The sequence below is a fragment of the Lepidochelys kempii genome, chromosome 1 (genome assembly GCF_965140285.1).
Source record: "Lepidochelys kempii isolate rLepKem1 chromosome 1, rLepKem1.hap1, whole genome shotgun sequence".
Taxonomy (NCBI): Eukaryota; Metazoa; Chordata; order Testudines; family Cheloniidae; genus Lepidochelys; species Lepidochelys kempii.
In genome coordinates, this window is record NC_136380.1 from 162,949,157 (window position 1) to 162,971,001 (window position 21,845).

Here is a 21,845-nt window from a genome sequence, read left to right on the forward strand (position 1 = left end):
GAGGCAGCGAATCTAATGCTTTCTCTGAGAGGGTCTAATGAGAGGAACCGGATCCTGAAGAAGGATGATTTTGGGGTGAATTCAGGCTTGGAAAGGTACTAAGGTCAGCTTGCAAGGAGTATCCAAGCTGGGCAAACCCAAGGTGAGGCTTGTGGCCTGCTGGCAGGCTGCTGACGTGAGAGCTCTGAACGAAAGCTGCACAGTCACAAGACACCCAGGGCTACAAGGCAGACAATGACTGAACCCTTTACTGTCCTGGGTGAACCCCAGAATGTCAGAGGCATTGGGCCTCCAAACTTTAAATGAAAGGCCTTTCCCTTGAGCAGTGACATCTTAGCCTCTGCTGGCCTCAAGGGCAGAGTTTACAGATTCAGTCTCTCATATGGTAGGAACTGAAGACAACAGGTGAACCATAGATCAATATCTTGGAAGCAGTAAAAGAATAGAAAACTTATCGAAAAGTTCATGTTGTTGTAATCTCACTGTTCATTGCCAGTCATCGGGCCAAAACTTGCAAGCCTAGACACTTTATAAAGTTGCTACCTATTCAGGGCACTAACAAGCAGACTCCTCTTAAGAGAAGTTTTTAAGGAAAATGTTTTTAATGGAAAAGTCACTGATGTTTTGTTAATTAAGCCCTGCTAAGGTACATAAATATCGTTAAAAAATTTAAAATCCTCACGTAGCAATTTTTTTTTTTTTGAGAAATACCTATGGCAGTTCTAATATATCCAAAGGTAGTCAATAGTTCTAACCTTTTGCTCCCCAGGGGGCCATGTGGAACTGGGTACCACTGAGCCCTCTCACCCATCAGCCTGGGCTCCCTCTCACACTGTGCTGCTGTAACAAGCTGCAAAGCCCTCCAGCCTGCACTTTCACCAGCATTCACACGGGTAGAGACTCACCCAGCTGCAGTTATATGCAGGCTCTCTAACCACCAGTTTCCCAGCCTAGGACCCTATAGCAGTACTGTCCTGCTCTGGTCAAATCTGGCCAGTATTTGGGTTTAATACCCAATCCACCTCTCCCTCAATGTGAAGAGAACAATAGTAACCAAGCAGAGATTTTCCCCAAGCGCTCCAGTCAAAGCTCACTGGTTTGGATTAAAACATAAAATAAGTTTATTATCTACTAAGGTTCAGATTTTAAGTGATTTTTAGTGATAGCAAACAGATCAAAGCAGATTACCTAGCAAATAAACAAAAAAACACAAACTAAGCTTAATATACTAAATAGATTGGATATGAATTAGCAGTTTCTCTCCCTAAGAAATGATACAAGCAGGCTGCAGATTCTTAAGGGGCAAGCTGCACTTGCTTTACAACTTGGAATCCCCAGGTGTTTCATTCACAGGTTAGAAATCCCTTTAGCCTGGGTCCAGCACTTTCCTCAGTTCAGTCTTTGCTCCTCAGGTGTTTCCAGGAGTCTTTTTGTGTGGGGAGTGAAGAACCCCAGATGATGTCACTCCCTGCCTTATATAGCTGAAACATATGACGGGAACCCTTTGTTTCAAAATTCGGTTCCCAGTCCGGTTTGTGGGAAAATACTGACATCCCAAGATGGAGTCCAGAATCATGTGGCCTGGTCACATGTCCTTGTAGAGTCACAGTAGCCATTACTTACAGGCTGTTTGGACTGTTCTCAGGAAGGCTCACCAGGTGGGGGATAAGCTTCTCCTAAGGCCTATTGTTTTTCCTGATGGCCCATTATCCTTAATAGACCCTTCCCCACCCACTATCTCGACTGAAAGCGTCTTGTGTAGTGGGCGTTACCCAGGTGTAACTACATTTGAAGTACAGATGCATAGTCATTTATAACTTCAAATACAAAAATGATACATAAAAAGAAAAGGAGGACTTGTGGCACCTCAGAGACTAACCAATTTATTTGAGCGTAAGCTTTCGTGAGCTACAGCTCACTTCATCGGTTGCATACTGTGGGGTGAGCTACAGCTCACTTCATCGGATGCGTACTGTGGAAATTCCACAGTATGCATCCGATGAAGTGAGCTGTAGCTCACGAAAGCTCATGTTCAAATAAATTGGTTAGTCTCTAAGGTGCCACAAGTACTCCTTTTCTTTTTGCGAATACAGACTAACACGGCTGTTACTCTGAAACCTGTCAAAAATGATACATGCATACAAATAAGATAATCATATTCAGAAAATCATAATCTTTCCAATGACACTTCACATGACTTATCTTGCATAAGATACATCATAATTATCCTATAATCGTATCATAATAGTATCACTACGAAGAATATGGGGTGCAGTGTCACAACTACCATTTTGGCAGGAAGCGACAGAAGCAGCAGAGGAATCTCACTCTACTTCAATGAATGGGCACTTTGAAAGGTGTTTTCAGGTAAGTTTCAACACATTGATTTCTTCCCAGCCTTGATCCAAAGCCCACTGAAGTCAACTGGAGTCTTTCCATTGACTTCAGTGGGCTTTGGATTAGCCCCTAGTATATTGTTCTAACAACCTGTCTTAATTTGACTTTACTGCAAATTTTGTGCTGTGTATTTTTATGCATCTGTCACCCAGTTAACAGCTGCAGTTGCTTTAGTCTCAGATGCTACATAGAAACTATTAACACTCTGCATTGTACTCTATTTAAAAATCCCAGTAAACATCTGCAGAAAAAGGAAGCACTTTTCATGTTAGAGCTATGCTTAAAGGAAAAAAGGCAACAGACGTTGCATCTCACCTAGTATCAACCTTCCAAATCAACTGCTTTTCCTGATCGTTGAACTGAAGGCCCAAGAATTTCCTTACAACTTACTGTCACTTCATGCCAAAATGCCACCCTCTGTATTATTTCAGAATTCTGGTTTTACTTTTAATGTTCAATAAAATATTTTTAGAAGGCCAATTTAGGATATTTTACAATAATATTAAATGAGACTGGAATTCCAGCAAAACATTGGAATTATCCATTTATCTTACTAATGCAAATTAGTTTATTGTGGGAACAATAGGCACTTTAATGAACTGGCATATCTACTATCAAGTTTAAATACTGATATACATAAATAGGTGGGTGGAAGCTATACAGTATGCTTCTCTATGATGGAAGAATGGTCACAGGGTTAAGGCATGGGATTTGGGTGGGTCTGAGTTCAGTTCATGGCTTTGGTACTGGCTCCCTGCGTGAGCTTGAGCAAGTCACCAACTCTGCCTCAGTTCCTTGTTTGTAAAATAAGGACAATTATTTTCCTCCCTCATAGGGATGTGAGGGATAACTTCAGAACCACTAATGAACAGATGGTGATGGGGGGGCCATATAAACACCCAGCTGGATGATGAACACCAATTTTTATGACAAGTTCTTTTCTAAAGATCATTTGTGGAAGTGGAAGCAGGGTCTTAAGCAACAGAGGCAATACATTTTAACAGAAATATTTCTGTAGCACTAACTTAACTCTATCGAGAATATGTTTTGTGTACACAGTAGTTCCAATACATAGCCTGGTCTTCATGAGTCTGTAACAAGAGGGCGGTGGCAAACTAGTAAGGTGGCAGTTTAACAATTTCTCCTTCGTCAATATTAAAAATAAAAAGTTCTCAGTCTCTCAGGTTTCATGATGAGGGATGATTCTCTCCAGGGAAATTCTGCCAAGTTTTTATCTTCTTCCCTGTAGAACTTTGACTTGATGGGTCAGCTTTTCTAATACTTGTATTTCCCATACTTTCTGGGACGAGTCAATTGATTTAGAGGAGTCACATCTCTTCCACCACCTTACAACTATGATTCTTGCTGCAACTATCAAATGGGTAATCGTTTCTTTGTGTCTGTTATACAGCACAGAACTTTTGGGGAAAATTCACAAAAACACCTGTCATCTCCTTAAAGGAGTTTCCAACCTCTTTTTCAAAGTGTCTGAATTTTTGGACAGATCCACCACATGTGAAGAAACCAGCCCACTTCATAACGCTCATTTCAGCATTTGCCCATACCTGTACCATAGATGTGTTTAACAGGCATTAGGTACCACTGATAGAGGACTTTAACATAGTCTTCTTTTATGAATGTGTATATTGAGGTATAGGGACTGCTGTTCCAAATACTCTCCCAATCCTCATCCTTAATTTCCTTGCACAAATCTGCATTCCACCTCTTCATGAAAAGTGTGTTTCCTCTAAGCAAAAACTGAAAATAATTTTATATAGGGTGGAAAGTAGATCCTTGTGTTTCATAATAGTGACAAGTAGTTTTTCACTGTTAATTTTCTGCTCAGGTTTACCTTTAAGATGGTGGTTTGAAAAATGTTGCAATTGCAGATATTGGTACAATAGAACTTCAGTATTTCTTGCAAGTTGATTTTTCTTCTTCAAATTATCTGAATGTAACGTCTCTGAGTAGTTGCCTAACTCTTGTAATACAAATATGATGCCAGGTTTTAAAGTCTCCCAGAGTTTTACTAGGGTTGAATTTGGTGTTATGTACTATGGACATTAGAGGTGATCGGTCTGATCTTAATTTTTGTTATCCCATTCCTCTATTGTTGCTCTCAGAAAAGGGTGGTTATAGATTAGAGCTGTCGATTAATCAGTTAATTTTTTTTAGTTAATCGCATGAGTTAATTGTGATTAAACAATAGAATACCAATTGAAATGTATTAAATATTTGGGATGTTTTTCTACATTTTCAAATATATTGATTTCTATTACAACACAGATTACGAAGTGTACAGTGCTCGCTTTATATTTTTTATTACAAATATTTGCACTGTAAAAATGATAAACAGAAGTAGTATTTTTCTATTCACCTCATACAAGTTCTGTAGTGAAATCTCTTTATCGTGAAAGTGTAACTTACAAAAGTGTACATTTTTTGTTACATAACTGCACTCAAAAACAAAACAATGTAAAACTTTAGAGCCCACAAATCCACTCACTCCTACTTCTTATTCAGTCAATCCCTAAGACAAACAAGTTTGTTGATGCCTGCTTCTTATTTACAGTATCACCTGAAACTGAGAACAGGCATTCGCTTGGCACTTTTGTAGCCAGCATTGCAAGGCATTTATGTGCCAGATATGCTAAATATTCGCATGCCCCTTCATGCTTCAGCCACCATTCCAGAGGACATGCTTCCATGCTGATGATGCTCATTACAAAAATAATGTGTTAATTAAATTTGTGTCTGAACTCCTTCAGGGAGAACTGTATATCTCCTGCTCTGTTTTACCAGCATTCTGCCATGTATTTCAAGTTATAGCTGTCTCTGATGACCCAGCATGTTGTTCATTTTAAGAACACTTTCACTGCAGATTTGACAAAATGCAAAGAAGGTACCAATGTGAGATTTCTAAAAATAGCTACAGCACTCCACCCAAGGTTTAAGAATCCGAAGTGCCATCCAAAATCTGGGAGGAATGAGGTATGGAGCATGCTTTTGGAAGTCTTAAAAGAGCAACACTTTGATGTGGAAACTACAGAACTCAAACCACCAAAAAAGAAAACCAACCTTCTGCTGGTGGCATCTGACTCTGAAGTTGAAAATGAACGTGCATCGGTCCATACCACTATGGATCGTTATCGAGCAGAACCCATCATCAACATGGATGCATGTCCTCTGCAATGGTGGTTTAAGCATGAAGGGATATGAATCTATAATGCATCTGGCACATAAATCTCTTACAACCCTGGCTACAATTGTGCCCATCCGAACGCCTGTTCTCACTTTCAGGTGACATTGTAAACAAGAAGCGGGCAGTGTTATCTCCTGCAAATTGTAAACAAACTTTTTGTCTGAGCGATTGGCTGAACAAGAAGTAGGACTGAGTGGACTTGTAGACTCTAAAATTTTACATTGTTTTATTTTTGAATGCGGTTATTTTTTGTACATAATTCTATATTTGTAAGTTCAACATTCATGATAAAGTTATTGCACTGCAGTACTTGTATTAGGTGAAATGAGAAATACTATTTCTTTGTTTTTTACAGTGCAAATATTTTAATCAAAAATAAATATAAAGTGAGCACTGCACACTTTGTATTCTGTGTTGTAACTGAAATCAATATATTTCAAAATGTAGGAAACATCCAAAATATTTAAATATTCTATTATTGTTTAACAGCACAATTAATTGCACAATTAATCGTGATTAATTTTTTTAATCACTTGACAGCCCTATTATAGACACATTATTTTTGGTCTACAGATTGTCTTAGTTCAAGGAACTGTGTGGTGTTTGATGGTAGGACACTGAGCCTGTTCTATATAGTTCTCGCTCTCTCTCCTGGGTTATCCAATACAGTAAATTTCTGCTTTGGTTTGCTGGATGATAATATTTTAATTTTGGGTAGCATTAGTCCTCCTTCTTGCCAAGGTCTTTGTAGGGTAGCCTGTTTGTTTGACTCTTGGCTCCTTGTGTCCTCAAATGAATTTGTTCATCAGGGTTGCCAATCATCAAGATGTTCCCTGGGATGATTATTGATAGTGTAGGGAAGACAAAATTGATCTGAGGTAAGAATCATTTTTACTGAAATAATTTTCCATAGACGTGAGACTTTGTACTTTGACCAGTTTTCTACATCTGTTCTAACTTAATCAGAGGAGTGTAATTAATATTATAGAGAACCTACCTTTTTTGATATATATATTCCCAGGTTATTTTAATGAGGTAGTCACCCATTTATATTTATCATTTATGGTTTTTACAAGTTGGGATACCTACCAAAGTCCCAAATTTCAGACTTATTGTAGTTTATTTTTAAACCTGAAACTTTACTAAATTTCAGGTTTTCCTCTTGCAATTCAAGGAGCCTTTTCTGTTTCACCCATATTTCTTCACACTGCCACATTATCCTGTGCATGTGTCTGCTATAATGAACTCTGTACTGTGTGCTTGAATGATTCCAGCTACTCATTAAATACCATATATATGAGAAATCACAAAGAAGTTAATGTAAAACCCACCATAAAGCCAAATAATTATTTGAACACCAGCCTTGCAACAAGAGGGCCAGGTCCTAAACCTAGCAACACCTTATGAAGAAAACTCTAGAGAGAATATATTGCCGCTGGAATTTTTTAAATTTAATTTAATTAATTATATTTTAGTTTCCACAAAGTGCGTCATTTCAGTTATCCCCCTTCCTTCTTTAGCTAGTACATTAGACAATATGTCTGACTTTGAGCACCATTTAAAAATAAAATGGTCTGTTTATAATTTGGTGATTTGTTGTTTTTGTTGTTAACTGTTGCAAACAGGATAAATGTCATGGTGCAGTAAATGAAGTGCATCTGGCTATTTTGGATACTGAATTTATGCATTTGTTCACTCATATTGCACATGAGTGCTCCAAGCATTTCTGTGAAATTATGGTTAGCTTTATGCAACCCTAATTATCCTTGAGGGTGAAAGTATGAAATCCATCTTCATTGCTCTAACTCATCTTTCATCTCTTCTGAAAGAAGGCAGCTACTAAAATATGAGTATTTATATTCTTCTTGTAGTATGAGCTTACAAAAGATCACGTTTCTTTCATGATTCCCTCTCTCATGCATTATTTTCCACAGGGTAAAGGCTACTACTTTATATCTCTGGCCCATAAGTCAAAAGTTCTGCTGGGATGGGCGTTGCAAGAAGGCAGAGGTGGTGGCAGCAGAAGATCGGGGTCACTGGGAGCGTGGGTGGTGATGAGACGGCTCAGGTTGGCAGGTGCCATGAGGGCAGGGGCGGAAGGATGACCAATGTTGCTTGCGGGTCAGAGCTGGCATATAGATACCCAGCGACTGGAGGGGTGGCCTGGAAGTCCTTGTGGGCATGGAAGGTCTCATTGGTTTTATCACTGAAAAGCTTATGGTTGTCAAAGGGGAGGTCCTCAAGCGTAGTTTGAAGCTCCTTTAGGAACCCAGTGGACTACACCCAAGAGTCGCATCAGAGCAATATCGCAGAAGCCAGGCACCAGGATGCGGTGTTAGCACCATCGACCTTGGAAGGCCACCTTGGCAACCAGCTTGCTCTCATCCAGGAGACTTTGAAAGTCCTGCTGCTTTACCGAGGGAAGAAAGGCTTGGAAGTCTACCAACTTAGTGTATGCCAGGAAGTCATACATAGCCAGGTTGGCCTGTTAACTGGTGATGAGGAACTGGAGACCCACAGTGTGCCCAAGAAGGTTGAGTTTCTTCACCGCCCATTCTTGGGGGGTGGATTTGAAATGATGTTGGCAGGCATGCTCTGTAGCTGCATGGGCCACAAAGGAGTTAGGTGGCAGGTGTATGAACAGAAAGTCCGTTCCCTTGAATGGCACAAAGTACTGTTGTTCCACCCACTTAGGGGTGGGCGAGCAGGAGGCCAGCATGTGCCTAAGCCTATGTGGGTTGGAGGATGGCATAGTGTATGGGCAAGGCAATACAGGAAGGTCCAGGGGGTTGCAGGATGTCCTGGAACTGGTTCTGGGGACCCCAGATATCCTCCACAGACAGACAGAGGGCTGCCGTCATGCGATGAAGCAGGGTCTGGTACTACACATGGTCATCGGCCGGGGGAGGAAGAGAGGAGGGAGGGATAAGCGCATCATCGGCGACGAAACCAGAGGTGCCAGTGATGCTGGGAGCATCATGAGGGTCCCTGTAGGCAGAGGAAGGAATAATGTAGGTCGGGGATAGATGGTGATGCAGGCACAGTGGGAGGCCACAGTGACAGTATGGGTCCCAAGCAGGCCAGTAAGACCAAGCATAGGGGTCACCAAACATCAGTGCTCCCCCTGGATAAAGGAAACACGGATAGGCAAATGGGCCATAGGCCGGTGGATAACGCTGGCTGCTGGGGTCCGGGTGGGTCAGGGTCTGAAGACCAGTCCAAGTCCAAAGATGGGTCAGGCAAAGGCAGGGCCGTTGGAACCAGCAGCACAGGATGGGACAACGCCAGGTAGTCCAGGAGCAGGAGAGGTTCTGTGGCAGGGGATGGAGGCTTGAGAGAAGCCGGAGGGTCCAAGCTCAGAGGAGAGCCAGCAAACGGCAGCATCAGCTCAGGCATCGCATCAAAGGGGACAGGCATTCTGGAGTGCACGTGGCTGAACAGGAAAGTCCAGACAGTCCTGGTGGTGTGGACGGTGCTGGAGGTGACAGCGGTGGGCCAGTCACTGGGGCAGAAGGCAATGCCGGCAGAGTGTGGTGCTTGGACATCCAGTCCACATGAGAGCTCTTTGGAGCAGAAGCATCCGGATCAACATGCAACTTCTCACCCAATCTGCATGCTCGGGAAGGCTATGCTATATTTACAGGTGGTCCCCATTGGGGACCTACACTTGCGTCCATGCCAGTGTTTCTTGTGTGCCCAATGGGATTTGGGCGGATGAGACAGTGGTGCTGGGCAGGAAGGTCCCAGGGAAGTGCTCACTGCTGGTGTTGGTCAGTGCTCTGACAGATCTGCTGCTGCCGGATCCGATTGCGCACATGAGCGTGTAGTCGCCTCCACGAGGAACCTGCCCAGGCGAAGCTCTCTAGTTTCCCAGATACGGGACGGGAAGGAGTGGCAGGTGCTCATCGTTCATGGAGGAGGAGTGGAAGCAAGAAGCACAGTATTTAAACCTGGCTTGCTGTGAAGTGCCGCAAAGGGGTGGAGAGCTAACTGACTGGCCATCTATGCGACGGACAACTATATACAACTAGAGAAAACAACTATATACAAAAGAAAAAAATGTAGAATAGTTCTCTTAGCAAGCTAAGAGCACCGAGGAACGGGGGTTCTGATTCTGGCCATTCAGTAGTAAGAGGGAACTGGAGCGGCGTCGACCCACACAGCCTCTTAAAGCCTCAGATACACCACGCAGTCGACGCACATGCAGGTCAACGGACACTACTATGAACAGTTCCTGTGCATGCACACCCATGTTTGGAATCCACGTAGGGACCACACATCTCAAAGATGAATTGAAAAATACAGATATGTATGTTCACATTTGATAGCTTTATTTACAACCTGTAGAATATTTTTGCTGATTTGGCAGATTAAACTAGTTTTCACTGGCTAATGTTTTGAGTATTAGATGTGGGACATATATTTTGACAAGTAAAGTTAAATAAGCAAGGCTGTAAGTTAGTAACTTTTAGATATTATGAATTTAAATGACTGCTGTATGGTACTACTCCTGGGAAACTACAAAAAGTAACTTTACATATTAAAACCTTGTAAATCTCTCCAAATTTATAATGGGGAGCTTTTTATTTGGACACGGGACCTGGACAACTTAGGCAAGCTTTAAAGAGAGGGAAGATGACTAAAACTGAATTTAGAGTCAAAAATAACTCTGGGACATAAACTGATAAAAGTAGCTTTAATTTCTAATTTAGGTAAAAAACACATTAGTGGAAATGTCCTTTACACCAGGGATTTATTTGAAGCTAAAGAAGACCAACAGCAGTTTATTTGAATAATAATCTATATGGCAAAATTGATTGATTGACTTTGAAAGTGAGGATTCCACCCAAACACAAAAATTCCCTTGACTTTAGTGGGGCCAGGATTTCACTCTATACTTCAATAATTGAGTCCATAAAGGCATTGAGAATACAAACGTAAATCAGCAATTTGATCTATTAAACAATAAATGCCACTCCATCAGTTTTAAAATGTGATTTAATTAAGTCAGATGCATATCCTGAAGCAGTGGTTCCCAAACTTTTCAGTCAGGCAACCTCCGAGCTCCATTTTGTGTGACCCACCCTTAGCTCTGGCCCTGCAACTCTAGTTCTGGCCTGTGGAGTGGGGGGCAGGTCAAGCCTACACTACACCAGTGGCTCCTGGGCCCCACTGTCCATTCCAGGCGTTGTGGCCTGACACACAGTGTTGCAGCACTATTGGTTTGGCCCAGTTGCCCTAAAGGGGAGAAGTGTATGTTTGCCTAGGCCAAGACACAATGATGGGTTAATCTGGCCCTGGACATGACAACCCAACTAGAAGCTTCTCATGAACACACTTGTGGTCGTGATCCACCATTTGGCAAACACTGTCCTAAGGCCTAGAGCAGGGGTTCCCAAACTTGGTTCGCGGCTTGTTCAGGGTAGGCCCCTGCTGGGCCACAAGGCGCTTTGTTTACCTGAACGGCAATGACTTCTTTCCCATTTTAATACATCTACAAAGTTTTGTTTATGTTGAAGGGGGATAAAAAAGAGGAAAGCTAAAAAGTAACTATGAACCATGGCCAGTGGGACCTCTGAGCTGCAGATGCTCAGGTAAACAAAGCGTCTCATGGCCCGCCAGAGGCTTACCCTGAACAAGCCGCAAACCAAGTTTGGGAACCCCTGGCTTAGAGTCATGCCTTTTGCAGGAAGGCATTTCCACCAAGATTCGTAAGCAACACAGGAGGGAAAAAATGCTTAGATTCCAAAGAAGATGTTGGCAACTGTTCATCTTAATTTCCACTAATACATTATAGATTATGAAAGAGAAAATATGCACATAGAAGCTGAACAAATTTGCAAATGATTGGTAAAAACTCCGTCTTTAGCACAACCTAGAATCCAGTGTATGATGCTAAAACATCTTCATGTGGAGTATAAAGTTGGTAAGGAGCTACACATAGCAGATGCCATTAGCAGAGCAATAAAGAGATCACCTACCACCTGAAAGTAGGTATGTAACTCACCCTGAGGCATGTGTCTATTATGGTGCTACTTATAAAATCAGCAGAATTCCACACTGAAACACAAAGAACTAGCTGTGTGTAAATTGAAATTAACATATTTTTTACAAGGATAGCCCAAAGAAAGAGCATGATTAGATCTCAACCTGAGGCTATTTTGGAAAAAAAGTATCAGTCCTCCAGGTTTAGAAAAAGGTAAGTAAGGAAAAGCAGATATCCTGTTTGGGACTGAGATAAGAGCTTCTATAATTAATGTGTCAGTGCAATATATGTTAATTGCTTCAGCCAAACACAAATAAAAAAGCCACAGTCATGAAATCCTAGCCCTAGCGTGACTGAGCCTAAGAGAGGATTTATCTGAATTTGACCATCTATTTCCTATTAATTTAGCACTACTCAAAATTGATAAGAGCTTTCACAACTAACAAGCTCACCAGATAAGTGATCACCCATACAAAGTTGTCAAGTGTAAGGTCGAGTCAAGCTCCCCCTGTTGGACACTCACCAGACTGCTGTGAAAAGATCCAACTGCTTAATCCCATGTGCTTTTAACTTGCTGAGTTTGGGCAAAGTGTAGGCACCGTTCCTGGCTTTAGGACTCTCTCTCGGCATACACTCCAAGTGTAAACCTCGGTGTCTGACAGTGGGACCTTGACAATCCAGTTGCCTAGAAACTGAAATTAGTGTCATCTCCCACCCTAAAGCCTTCCAAAATTCTGTCGGTGTGTCCTGTTTTGTTACTATTGTTTTGGTGGGGATTTCCCACTCTCTCCACTTACCCCTTCCTCCAGACAAGCTTCACTCAGCCTCCTTTCTACACCCATTGTTCAGTCCAGAGCACAGTCATTAAGGTTAATGACTCTCCATTGGAGCTGGTTTGGGATAGACATTCTATAGCTCTGTCAGTAAATGTGGGATTCAACATCCACACAGATGATACATTTTAATCATTTTCATAATACGAGCGTCACACCATCAACCACAATTCACACGTTGTATGAGCAGATTCCCCAAATTATCACAGCCGGGCATGGAATTCATGACCATGGATGCTGGTTTTCAAGAGCAGATTTTCAAGAATTTGTGAAGGCCTCCTCATCTGAACTCACAATCTCCTTGCCAAAATAGCCACAGAACACATTGCCTACAAGCTATTCAGAGAGAGAAAAATCTCGTAATGAAATCTAAATATGACGGATACACATCAGTCCCTGAAAGACCACCAAGAGGGTTAGTTCCCCCAGAACCTATGCAAATTGTCAAACAACCACCTCACTTCTGACAGAAGTTCAGTTACTCAAGCCCTGAGCAAGTACAAGATGTACAACTATAACTGGAGGAAAGAGAATGAAACAAACTGTACTTTGACATAAATACAACACCACTGTCCAGCCTGATAGCTGGGCAGATAGAATGGACAATTACAGCTGGTAGTCAGCTAGTGTTGTTACATCCACACAAATATTGAGAAAATGGACAGCCAGAGATACTTGAGAAATCCTTGAGCTACCCATCAATACATGGGGGGAAAATAGTGAGAGCTTGATTCCTTAAGGAACAGATGAGTGTACACAAGGACCTCTGTTCATTCTGGTGGAGTCACTACAGACAGAGTCACTGTCAAGGTGCAGAGATTTCACAGATTGGCATATAAGTAGAACTGCAACATAAGTAGCCTGGAGTGTGCCGTGTTATTAGTAGCCATGTCCTGAAAAAAACAATCCAATACTGACAGGACTGAAACTGATTAAGCAATTTTGAAAAATATGTCAAAATGTATTAAACGTGATGAATCTGAAACGTTCTGTTATTTTAAAGTTCAAAGTATTGTCATGGGAAAGTAAATTAGCTAAAAGGGATAAGGTAAACATAGGTATCACATTATTAGTATGGCAGGAGTTATGCTAATGAGATGTTGTAATACTAATAAGTGCAGGACGATGCTAATAGTTGTGTTAATTCTGTGAATATGCCCACTGTGGACTAGATATTTCCGGTCTGAGCTGTGTATTTCATCTTGTCAATACAGTGCTTTGCCTTCTCCCCTGAAACACCTGATTGCTTACTAAACTTTACCCTAAGCAGTATTGTGCTAGGTCAGGACACAGTACCCCACTATACCTTCAAGAAGTAGCTCTGGTGATTCAGTAGATGATTGAGCTGGTAATGAATCAGTGCCACAGTATGATATTAGGGGAAAAATCTGCTCCTGGAGATCTATCTTTTCAGTAAGACACCAAACCTAAGTCATGACTGCTTGTGGTTATTAAAGAACCTATTGCATTCTTCATAAAGGAAAGGGTATTCCCTCTCGTGTCATAGCCAAATTTAACAAATTGCATTGAGACATGTCCTCATACTTTCTATTGGCTAATGTATTCTTCTTCACTTCCTCTCCTAAAATACTGTATAATGCAGCTGTAATGTTCTACCTCAGAGGTGGCTACATAACAGAGGTGGATGAAATGATCCCTGTGTAAAGTTTGAATTGCAATTTAAAACTGCAAATGCTCCAAGATCCTTTAGGATGAATGGTATTAATAAATCTAGGAGTGCTGCTTATTACCTATGCTGCTACAAGCCAAAAAGCTGAGCTACAGTATCAGTTTGGTACCCATTCTGCATTTGTGTACACAAAGCTTTACCGGATAATATATAAGCTTGCCGTGTTGAATGCAGCTTTCTTTTTTAGCTTTTCAGCTGCAATTTGATCACATCTCCTGGAAGTACCTTGTAAGAGGTGAGGATGAAGAGGCTGGTGTGCTGTAAGCACTGCTGTCATCTCATCATGGTCAGAAGGATGTATATACTCATAAATGCTATTGCCAGTAAGCTCCACCTGTCAAGAGACATATAAAATATTAGGCAGTACAAACAGCCTTTCTTTTAATAATATAAAGCATTCTTCAGTGACCTATGTATACTACATCCGTATACTGTGCATACAGTCCATTACCCTTACAACGTGTGGTTTTTACTGGACCAAAACCATGCACCAAATTATACCTATTAAACTGAATCATTCCTTCTTCAGTGGTAACTAACACTTTAGAAGCTTTTGTGGGAATTTCTGGTGCTATTCTGCACACAGGGGAGTTGCTAGTGGAGAAAACTGGCAAGCGAAGAGATGATAGAGGAGCTACAGAAATGTTAGCTTCCCACAAAGGGGTGGAGGGGGGAAATCTCCACAAGCTGCATAAACTTTTCTTACAGACAAACATACTCTAAAAGTTTTACATGTTCCCAGAAACCATCATCTAGGTTCTGTCTGTATTTGAAATGTAACAGCCAAGCCAACAAATTGATATATTTCCTGTTACTTTTTTTTTTTCTCAGTAAATGCCCTCCAAAAATACAGTCCAAACTCTTATTAGGACCAAGTCTACTGCCCATTTAATTCAGTGGAGCTATTCCCACTTATATCAATGAACGCTGGCTCCAGCATCTCCTGCCTCAAATAAATGTGCAGAATTAGAGGAAAAAAAAAAAAAGACCAGCTCAGCAGGAGTTTTATTTGTCCTTAATTTCCTCAATATAGCATATTCCTATTTCTCACTTGCTCTGAACCTCTGTTCACACATGGATGTGTTTCTGTCATAGTATTTGTCCCTTTCTGTATATCATGTACATAATAAATATAGTATAGAGGCTGGAAGCACCATTATAACTGGCATGTGCTGTATGTCCTTTTTGCTCATTTTATTTGGCACATGTAAAAACGCATCAACAAAAAGTCTCCAGATAGATGCAGTAATGGATTTAAGTAGAGAACCAATACTTTGAGCCTGTGTTTTAAATTAGTGTCAGGCTACCCAATTGTTCATTGTGGCCTGATGTGCACTGGGCCCCAAAGATCAGAGGCAGCTGAGAGGTGAAGTAATTTAACCTATTCTTCTGGGCCAATCCTACTGATTTGCTAAGATGTGTGAGTTGCCTTTTCTTTAGAATAAATGAAGTTGTCTAGCCCACAAAGCAATCTTTTCCCGAAAATGTCTCTCATAGTTCCGTTTTCTGCATTATTCATGGAATGTCTCTTCCCAGCACTATACAAACTAATTCTTTCTAGCCATCTATTCCCCACTGTTCCCTTCCACCTCTCCCTCCCCTACCCACCCCCACTTCCCAAAAAACAAAAACCCTGGTACACATTCAATATTCCAACCACATATTTTCACATTTCTTTAAACAGACAGCTTTCAGTTGCAGAAGGAAAACCAGAGATACCAAATTAACAATGTTAGCTCATATAAATCATTGCCCCTATGAGAAAAAAAGTGGGACCATTCCTTTTCAGGATTATAACAGGTGGGGACATCAACACCAGCTCAGTATATTTTGGCTTTGGTGGCTGGGGAAGGATTGGACGTCCATAAGGATGACTCTTTGCAACTTGTGATTTTTTTTCACTCTTTGTAAAAGAAATAAAACAGGCAAAAGTGGCAGACTGATCCATAATATGTCTATGATTATAAACAGGGCTATGAGTTTCACAAAAACCCTAATACATCATTTTTAAAGCATTGTGATTTGCATTGCTCTAAGCTCTCAAGAGAACAGAACAAGCAAAAAATCTTATTGGAGAAAGACAGAGTTTGGGTGAATGTTCAAACCGAAATGTGGGAAGGGGGGGGGTCTATGGCCTTTCCTGTCCCTCTGAGCTTAACCCTCTGTCTGGCACCATCCCCTCTTAAAATAGCTTTTACCCTTCGCTCATCCAGATATTTCTGAAGAGCCGGTTTTTTGCCTATGAAATGAATCAGACTGTACCAAATGGAATGTAGTTATAAAAAAGTGTTCATAGGAAGAATACCCTCAGATCTCTCTTATCCCGTCCCCTATCTTTCCTCCACCTGCCCTGCAAAGCTAATTACAAACACTAATTAGGTTAATCCAAAAGACTTGCATATTTCATCGATTATAATCATAATCCTCACATGGGGACTAATCCTGCAAAACCTAACTCACGTGGGTAGCCCTTGCTCTTGCAAGTAATCCTATTGACTTAACTGGGACTACTCACCCAAGCAAGGACTAGTCACAGAAAGATTCTCAGAATTGGGCCCATGGTCACAGTTTTACATACACTGAGATTCAGATCACATAGCTAGCTTTCTTGAATCTACATATAGGGATAAATTCTATTCTGTTATGCATGTGCAACCCCAGTGAAATCAATGCAGTTCTACATATGTAAGTGACAGCAAAATTTGATCTGTTGATTGTTAAATAAATCTGAGAAACCTAAAACCATCTTCAAAAATCTAGGGCTACATAATAGTCAAACAACCAAAATGTTTGTGCATAATTTTTGAACTGACCACTGTCTCCTGTTTTGCATATGTTATAGGTGCTTTTTAAACATGCAATAAAATACTAACAGCTTAAAAAATAAATTATATGGTTCAATCCATAAAACTTCTGCAGTCTCACACATGAGGCTTATTAAACCAGATCCTGGATGAAGCATTTTAATATTTTTAAATACCTACTTATTACCAGTTGTATTTGTTTCCTACTAAGAGCTTTTTTTATGTGTAACTCAGCTGTATATTTTCTTTCTGCCAAGAAATGATTCGTAATAAACAGAGGACTAAATAAATAGATACTGGGAGAAAATAATAATTTATATTTTGCTACTGTTTTACTTTCATCCAGTAAGTATACTAAACTTTAGCAAGTTCAGATGTTTTTGGTTAAATATTTCAAGATTTATCAAAAATTAAATATAAGTTTGGCTCCCTTGTGGAATCAGAAAATTGCTGGAGTGCTAGCCCAGACTTTCAAAACTTCAAAATCAATTTTTCACAATAGTTTTCTTTGTTTCTGTTTTAAAAGGGTTTTCCCTGCAGTCTGTAAGTCCCGTAAGCAGTAATGTGTATATCTGTGTGCATGTGCACATATACAAGTTGCACTTAAACTGTACAGCCCACATCATACCATCAATTTTTCATCTTAAGTCCTCACAGAATTCACTAAGGGATTCTGCTAGAGTTGATAGCACGGTATGGCGCTGTCTCTTAGATGTGCGAGTAAGTGCATGGCTATGCAGTGTGTATTTATAGAACTTTCCTCTTCAAAATGTTGTTATATGAATACAAGGATCAGGAAGTAAAATGATCATATGAACTTAAACGGTAATGGGTGATGCATTGTGCCAGCAGTTTTTAAGAAGAGCTTCACCGGGGAATTTGCCCCATTTATTATTCACGGAGTAAGGACACATAGGGTCAGATCCTCAGCTAGTGTAAATCAATGTAGCTCCACTGACTTTAATGGAGCTATGCTGATTTAAACCAGATGAGTGTCTGAGCCTCAGTATTTACTATTCCTGTTTCAAAAACTGACATGGACTAAGATAGGACTTTTAAAAATGATTGCTTCTGATACTTGTGTGTAAATTGTGTCTAAAAAAACTGAATTAGTAGAAAAAATACAAGTTAAGAAAATATCTTTAATGTTGCTTATACATTTGTAAACATACTTAAATGTGTTGGCTCCCAAAAGCTTAATCAGAAGGTGTAAATGACTCACTGTTCTTTCTGCTGAAGCTATAATCAGGATTGATTGAAGGTACAGATTACTACAGCACATCTCCAAGAATATCTTGTAAAAAAAATGTTATGTATTTTTTTTTATTGATCATAATTAGCTGTTTCAACAAATTGCACCAACTGAAAATTGACTTGTAATCTAGTTTCATACTGGAAATGGTTCATAAAAAAGGCCTTTTTATAAACATTCTAAAAGATTATCTAAAATCATCATCATCACTCTGAGTGCCAGCCAAGACAAGCTGAGCCCAAACTCAGATATAAGAGCTCTTGTTGAAAATATAGTGTAGGATTATGACTTGGTGAGAGAAATTTGAAGAATTTGCTGCTATGGACCAATTCTGCTCCTATTGATGTCAATGGCAAAACTCCCAGAGACTTCAAGGGAAGCAGAAACAAGACCTCATTTAGGAAAGGATTTTTAAAAAATAAAATGCTGTGAAGCTTGTAGGAGCGACCTAGGTTTACAGTGTTTAAAAGTAAACAGTTCCTTGAAAAATCAAGAATGGAGAGAGATGGTGGGATGAGATTCCACAATAAGGCAAATTACTGCTGACAAGAAGATGGTTTTGTGTTTTTCTTTTAAAGAGAATAAAAGAATGCGATGCATCATTCGGTATCCATCCAGTAACTTTATTTTATGACAGACAGACAGATAGAAAGAATTGCATACTGTGAAATTGTTGGGGTTGGCTACTAAATCTGAAGTGGTGTTTTTTAAAGCAATCACAGTTTTATACTCCCTTTATACTCACTGCCTCTAAGTCAGGGGTTCCCAAACTTGGTTTGCAGCTTGTTGCGGGTAGGCCCCTGGCAGGCCGCGAGATGCTTTGTTTACCTGAGCGTCCGCAGGTACGGCCCCTCGCAGCTCCCAGTGGCCACAGTTTGCCATTCCCAGCCAATGGGAGCTGCAGCAAGCAGCGCAGGCACAGACTGGGCCACTGCTTCCCACACCTCCCATTGGTGGGAACGGTGAACCTCGGACACTGGGAGCTGCGAGCAGCCGTACCTGCGGATGATCAGGTAAACAAACTGTCTCGCGGCCCCACCAGGGGCTTACCCTGAACAAGCCGCTAACCAAGTTTGGGAACCCCTGCTCTAAGTTCACATCTTCACATTCCCTTTGCTCTACAGCTTTCCTGAGAGATCAAGGCAATACCCCACTTCTTACTACTCCAGGATATTCAAGAATTTTCTGGTTAATCTTGCTTCAGTAAACTTTATGGGCCAAATGCCCCAGTCCTTCCCCAAGAAAAACTCCCATGGACTTCAGTTAGAGTGCATAAAGATGTACTTAAAGACAGGGGTGAAATTCACTCTTGTGCATAAGGCCAGCATATATCCAATTTAAAGGTTTTAAACGACACTGAAGTGGTGCACAGGCCTCATGGTGATCCCAGGGATGAACTTCAGCACAGTTTCTTTGAATCTGACATATTCAACTTATTTTATTCTCCAATTGATTCTGTAGTTCTTTGATGTCACTGGGATATATATATTATTCTACAGCAATGGGTGTTCCACCAACCCTCGCTGAAGTGTTTCTTCATTCTCTTGTGTTTGTTTTGTTTTTAAGATTGTTTTCATATATATGAAATTTTCATATAATTTAGCAGAGTAACTAACACAGCCTCACACAGATGACAAACACAAGAGAATGAAGAAACACTTCAGTGATGGTTGGTGGAACACCCATAGCTGTAGAACAATTGTTTTGTGTAAGCGGATCCGTTTCAATAGCTATGGTTATGATGGATCTTTTTAATAGGTGGGTAGGTAAAGAGGCTTTGAGTAAGGGCTCTAAATGCAGAGTGGAAAATATCGCCTCTTATTTGGAAAATATTTCAGGAAAAGGCAATATTTAAAAGAAATTTAAATATATATGTAAAATTATGAAACAGCAAATATATGCAACTGCAGGCTTAATAAACAGAGGGCTTGAATTAAAAATTCTCCTTGTACGTATTTTAAAAGTTGGTAGAAAAAGGAAGTGCCCACACTGAACCCTGCGTAGTGTGTCACAATGTGAAAATTACTTTTCTAACAGAGATTACAAAAAAATAGCCTGAGGGTTCCTTCCTGTTTATCGGGGGGATGTTTTCAGAGTAGTGATACCACACATTTGCTTTTTCATGCTTTCTAGAGTTGGTTTTCTAATTGCTTCAAACAGTTATAAAACTATACCCAAATAGTCTTCCATTCTTTTCAACATTAATACACATTTTAATCTCTATCACATAACTCTTACAGTCTTGGAATAGTTTTGCGATATCTCCTTCCCTCATTGACTCTTCAGATCTTAGTCGCAAACACAGTATACCTCCCTTACCTTTAGCTCTTCATTTCTCTCTGCTATTAATCATTTATCTGTTTTATCAATTCTGCACAGCATTTGGGATGCAGCTGCTATGGAAGACACTTTACAAAAAGGTTAGTTCCTTGTGAGGCTGATGCAGAGCCCAATGAATCAATGAGCACCTTTCCATTGGACTTCAGTGAGCTTTGGATCAGGTATTAAGTCCCCAAATGTGTAGAGTGTATTTTCAAACAAACTCATGGAAACCTGCATCTTACAATAAATACACTTCTAATTCTATTTGCTGTTGTATTTACTCTGAAAAGGTAAAAATTTATAAAAAAAAACTCATAAATCCCCCCCCAAAAAGCACATTTATGGTAAGACATCTTCCACATCAGATTTCCTCTCTCATAGATTCATAGACTATCAGGCCAGAAGGGACCATAATGATCATCTAGTCTCACCTCCTGCACATGGCAGGCCACAAGCCACACCCACCCACTCTTGTAATAGACTCTCTATTTTAATAATTCTCAGTATCACATACAATCCGAAACATATACACTGGAAATCTCTATTTTTTTTTTCTTCTGAGATGTACAGCATTACCATGCAGGCAGTAGCTTTGAGTTCCAGGCTCAAGCTCAGAACCTACCTCCAGTTTGCAAAAACATTTATCAACCTTATTAAAGGTAATAAGATGGGGTGGGCAAACTTTTTGGCCCGAGGGCCACATCAGGAAATAGAAATTGTATGGTGGGCCATGAATGCTCTCAAAATTGAGGTGGGGGGTGCAGGCTCTGGGGTGGGGCTGGAGATGAGGAGTTTGGGGTGTAAGAGGGTGCTCTGGGCTGAGATCAAGGAGTTCAGAGGGCAGGAGGGGGATCAGGGCTGGGGCAGGGGTGCAGGTTCTGGCTGGGGTTGCAGGCTCTAGGGTGGGGCTGGGGATGAGAAGTTTGGAGAGCAGAAGAGTGCTCCAGGCTGGATCAAGGGGTTTGGAAAGTGGGAGGGGGATCAGGGCTGGGCCAGGGGGTTGGGGAGTGGGGAGAGGCTACAGGGGTGCAGGCTCCAAGCAGCGCTTACCTCAAGCTGCTCCTGGAAGCAGTGGCATGTCCCTTCTTTGTGGCATGTGGAGGAGCGGCCAGGCAGCTCTGCACGCTGCACCATCCGCAGGCACCACCCCTGAAGCTCCCACTGGAGAGCATAGGGGCCAGAGTGGGGTCATGCCACAGCTTCTGGGAGCCGCACAGTGCAGCCCCTGACACTGTGCCCCTGCTGAAGCACGGCCAAGCCACCTGGGGCGGCCCCCGACCCAGTGCCCCGGCTGGAGCACCAGAGCAGGGCCCGACCCAGCGCCCTGAGCCGCGTGGTGCACCTCATGGGCTGGCTTAA

The 21,845-nt window shown here is 41.1% G+C and overlaps 1 protein-coding gene across 2 annotated transcripts in view; it reads right to left on the bottom strand.

The window, feature by feature from the left end:
* Positions 1-21,845, bottom strand: part of SIM2 (SIM bHLH transcription factor 2) — a 72,943-nt gene that overhangs the window by 34,218 nt on the left and 16,880 nt on the right. Inside the window, exons 4-5 of one of the 2 annotated variants that reach the window (XM_073361054.2) lie at positions 18,135-18,206; positions 14,334-14,442 (exon numbers count right to left, since the gene is read on the bottom strand). In XM_073361054.2, the coding sequence (XP_073217155.1) occupies positions 14,334-14,442; positions 18,135-18,206 (181 nt within the window). The remainder of the gene's footprint in view (positions 1-14,333; positions 14,443-18,134; positions 18,207-21,845) is intronic. The other variant, XM_073361064.2, reaches the window with a different exon arrangement.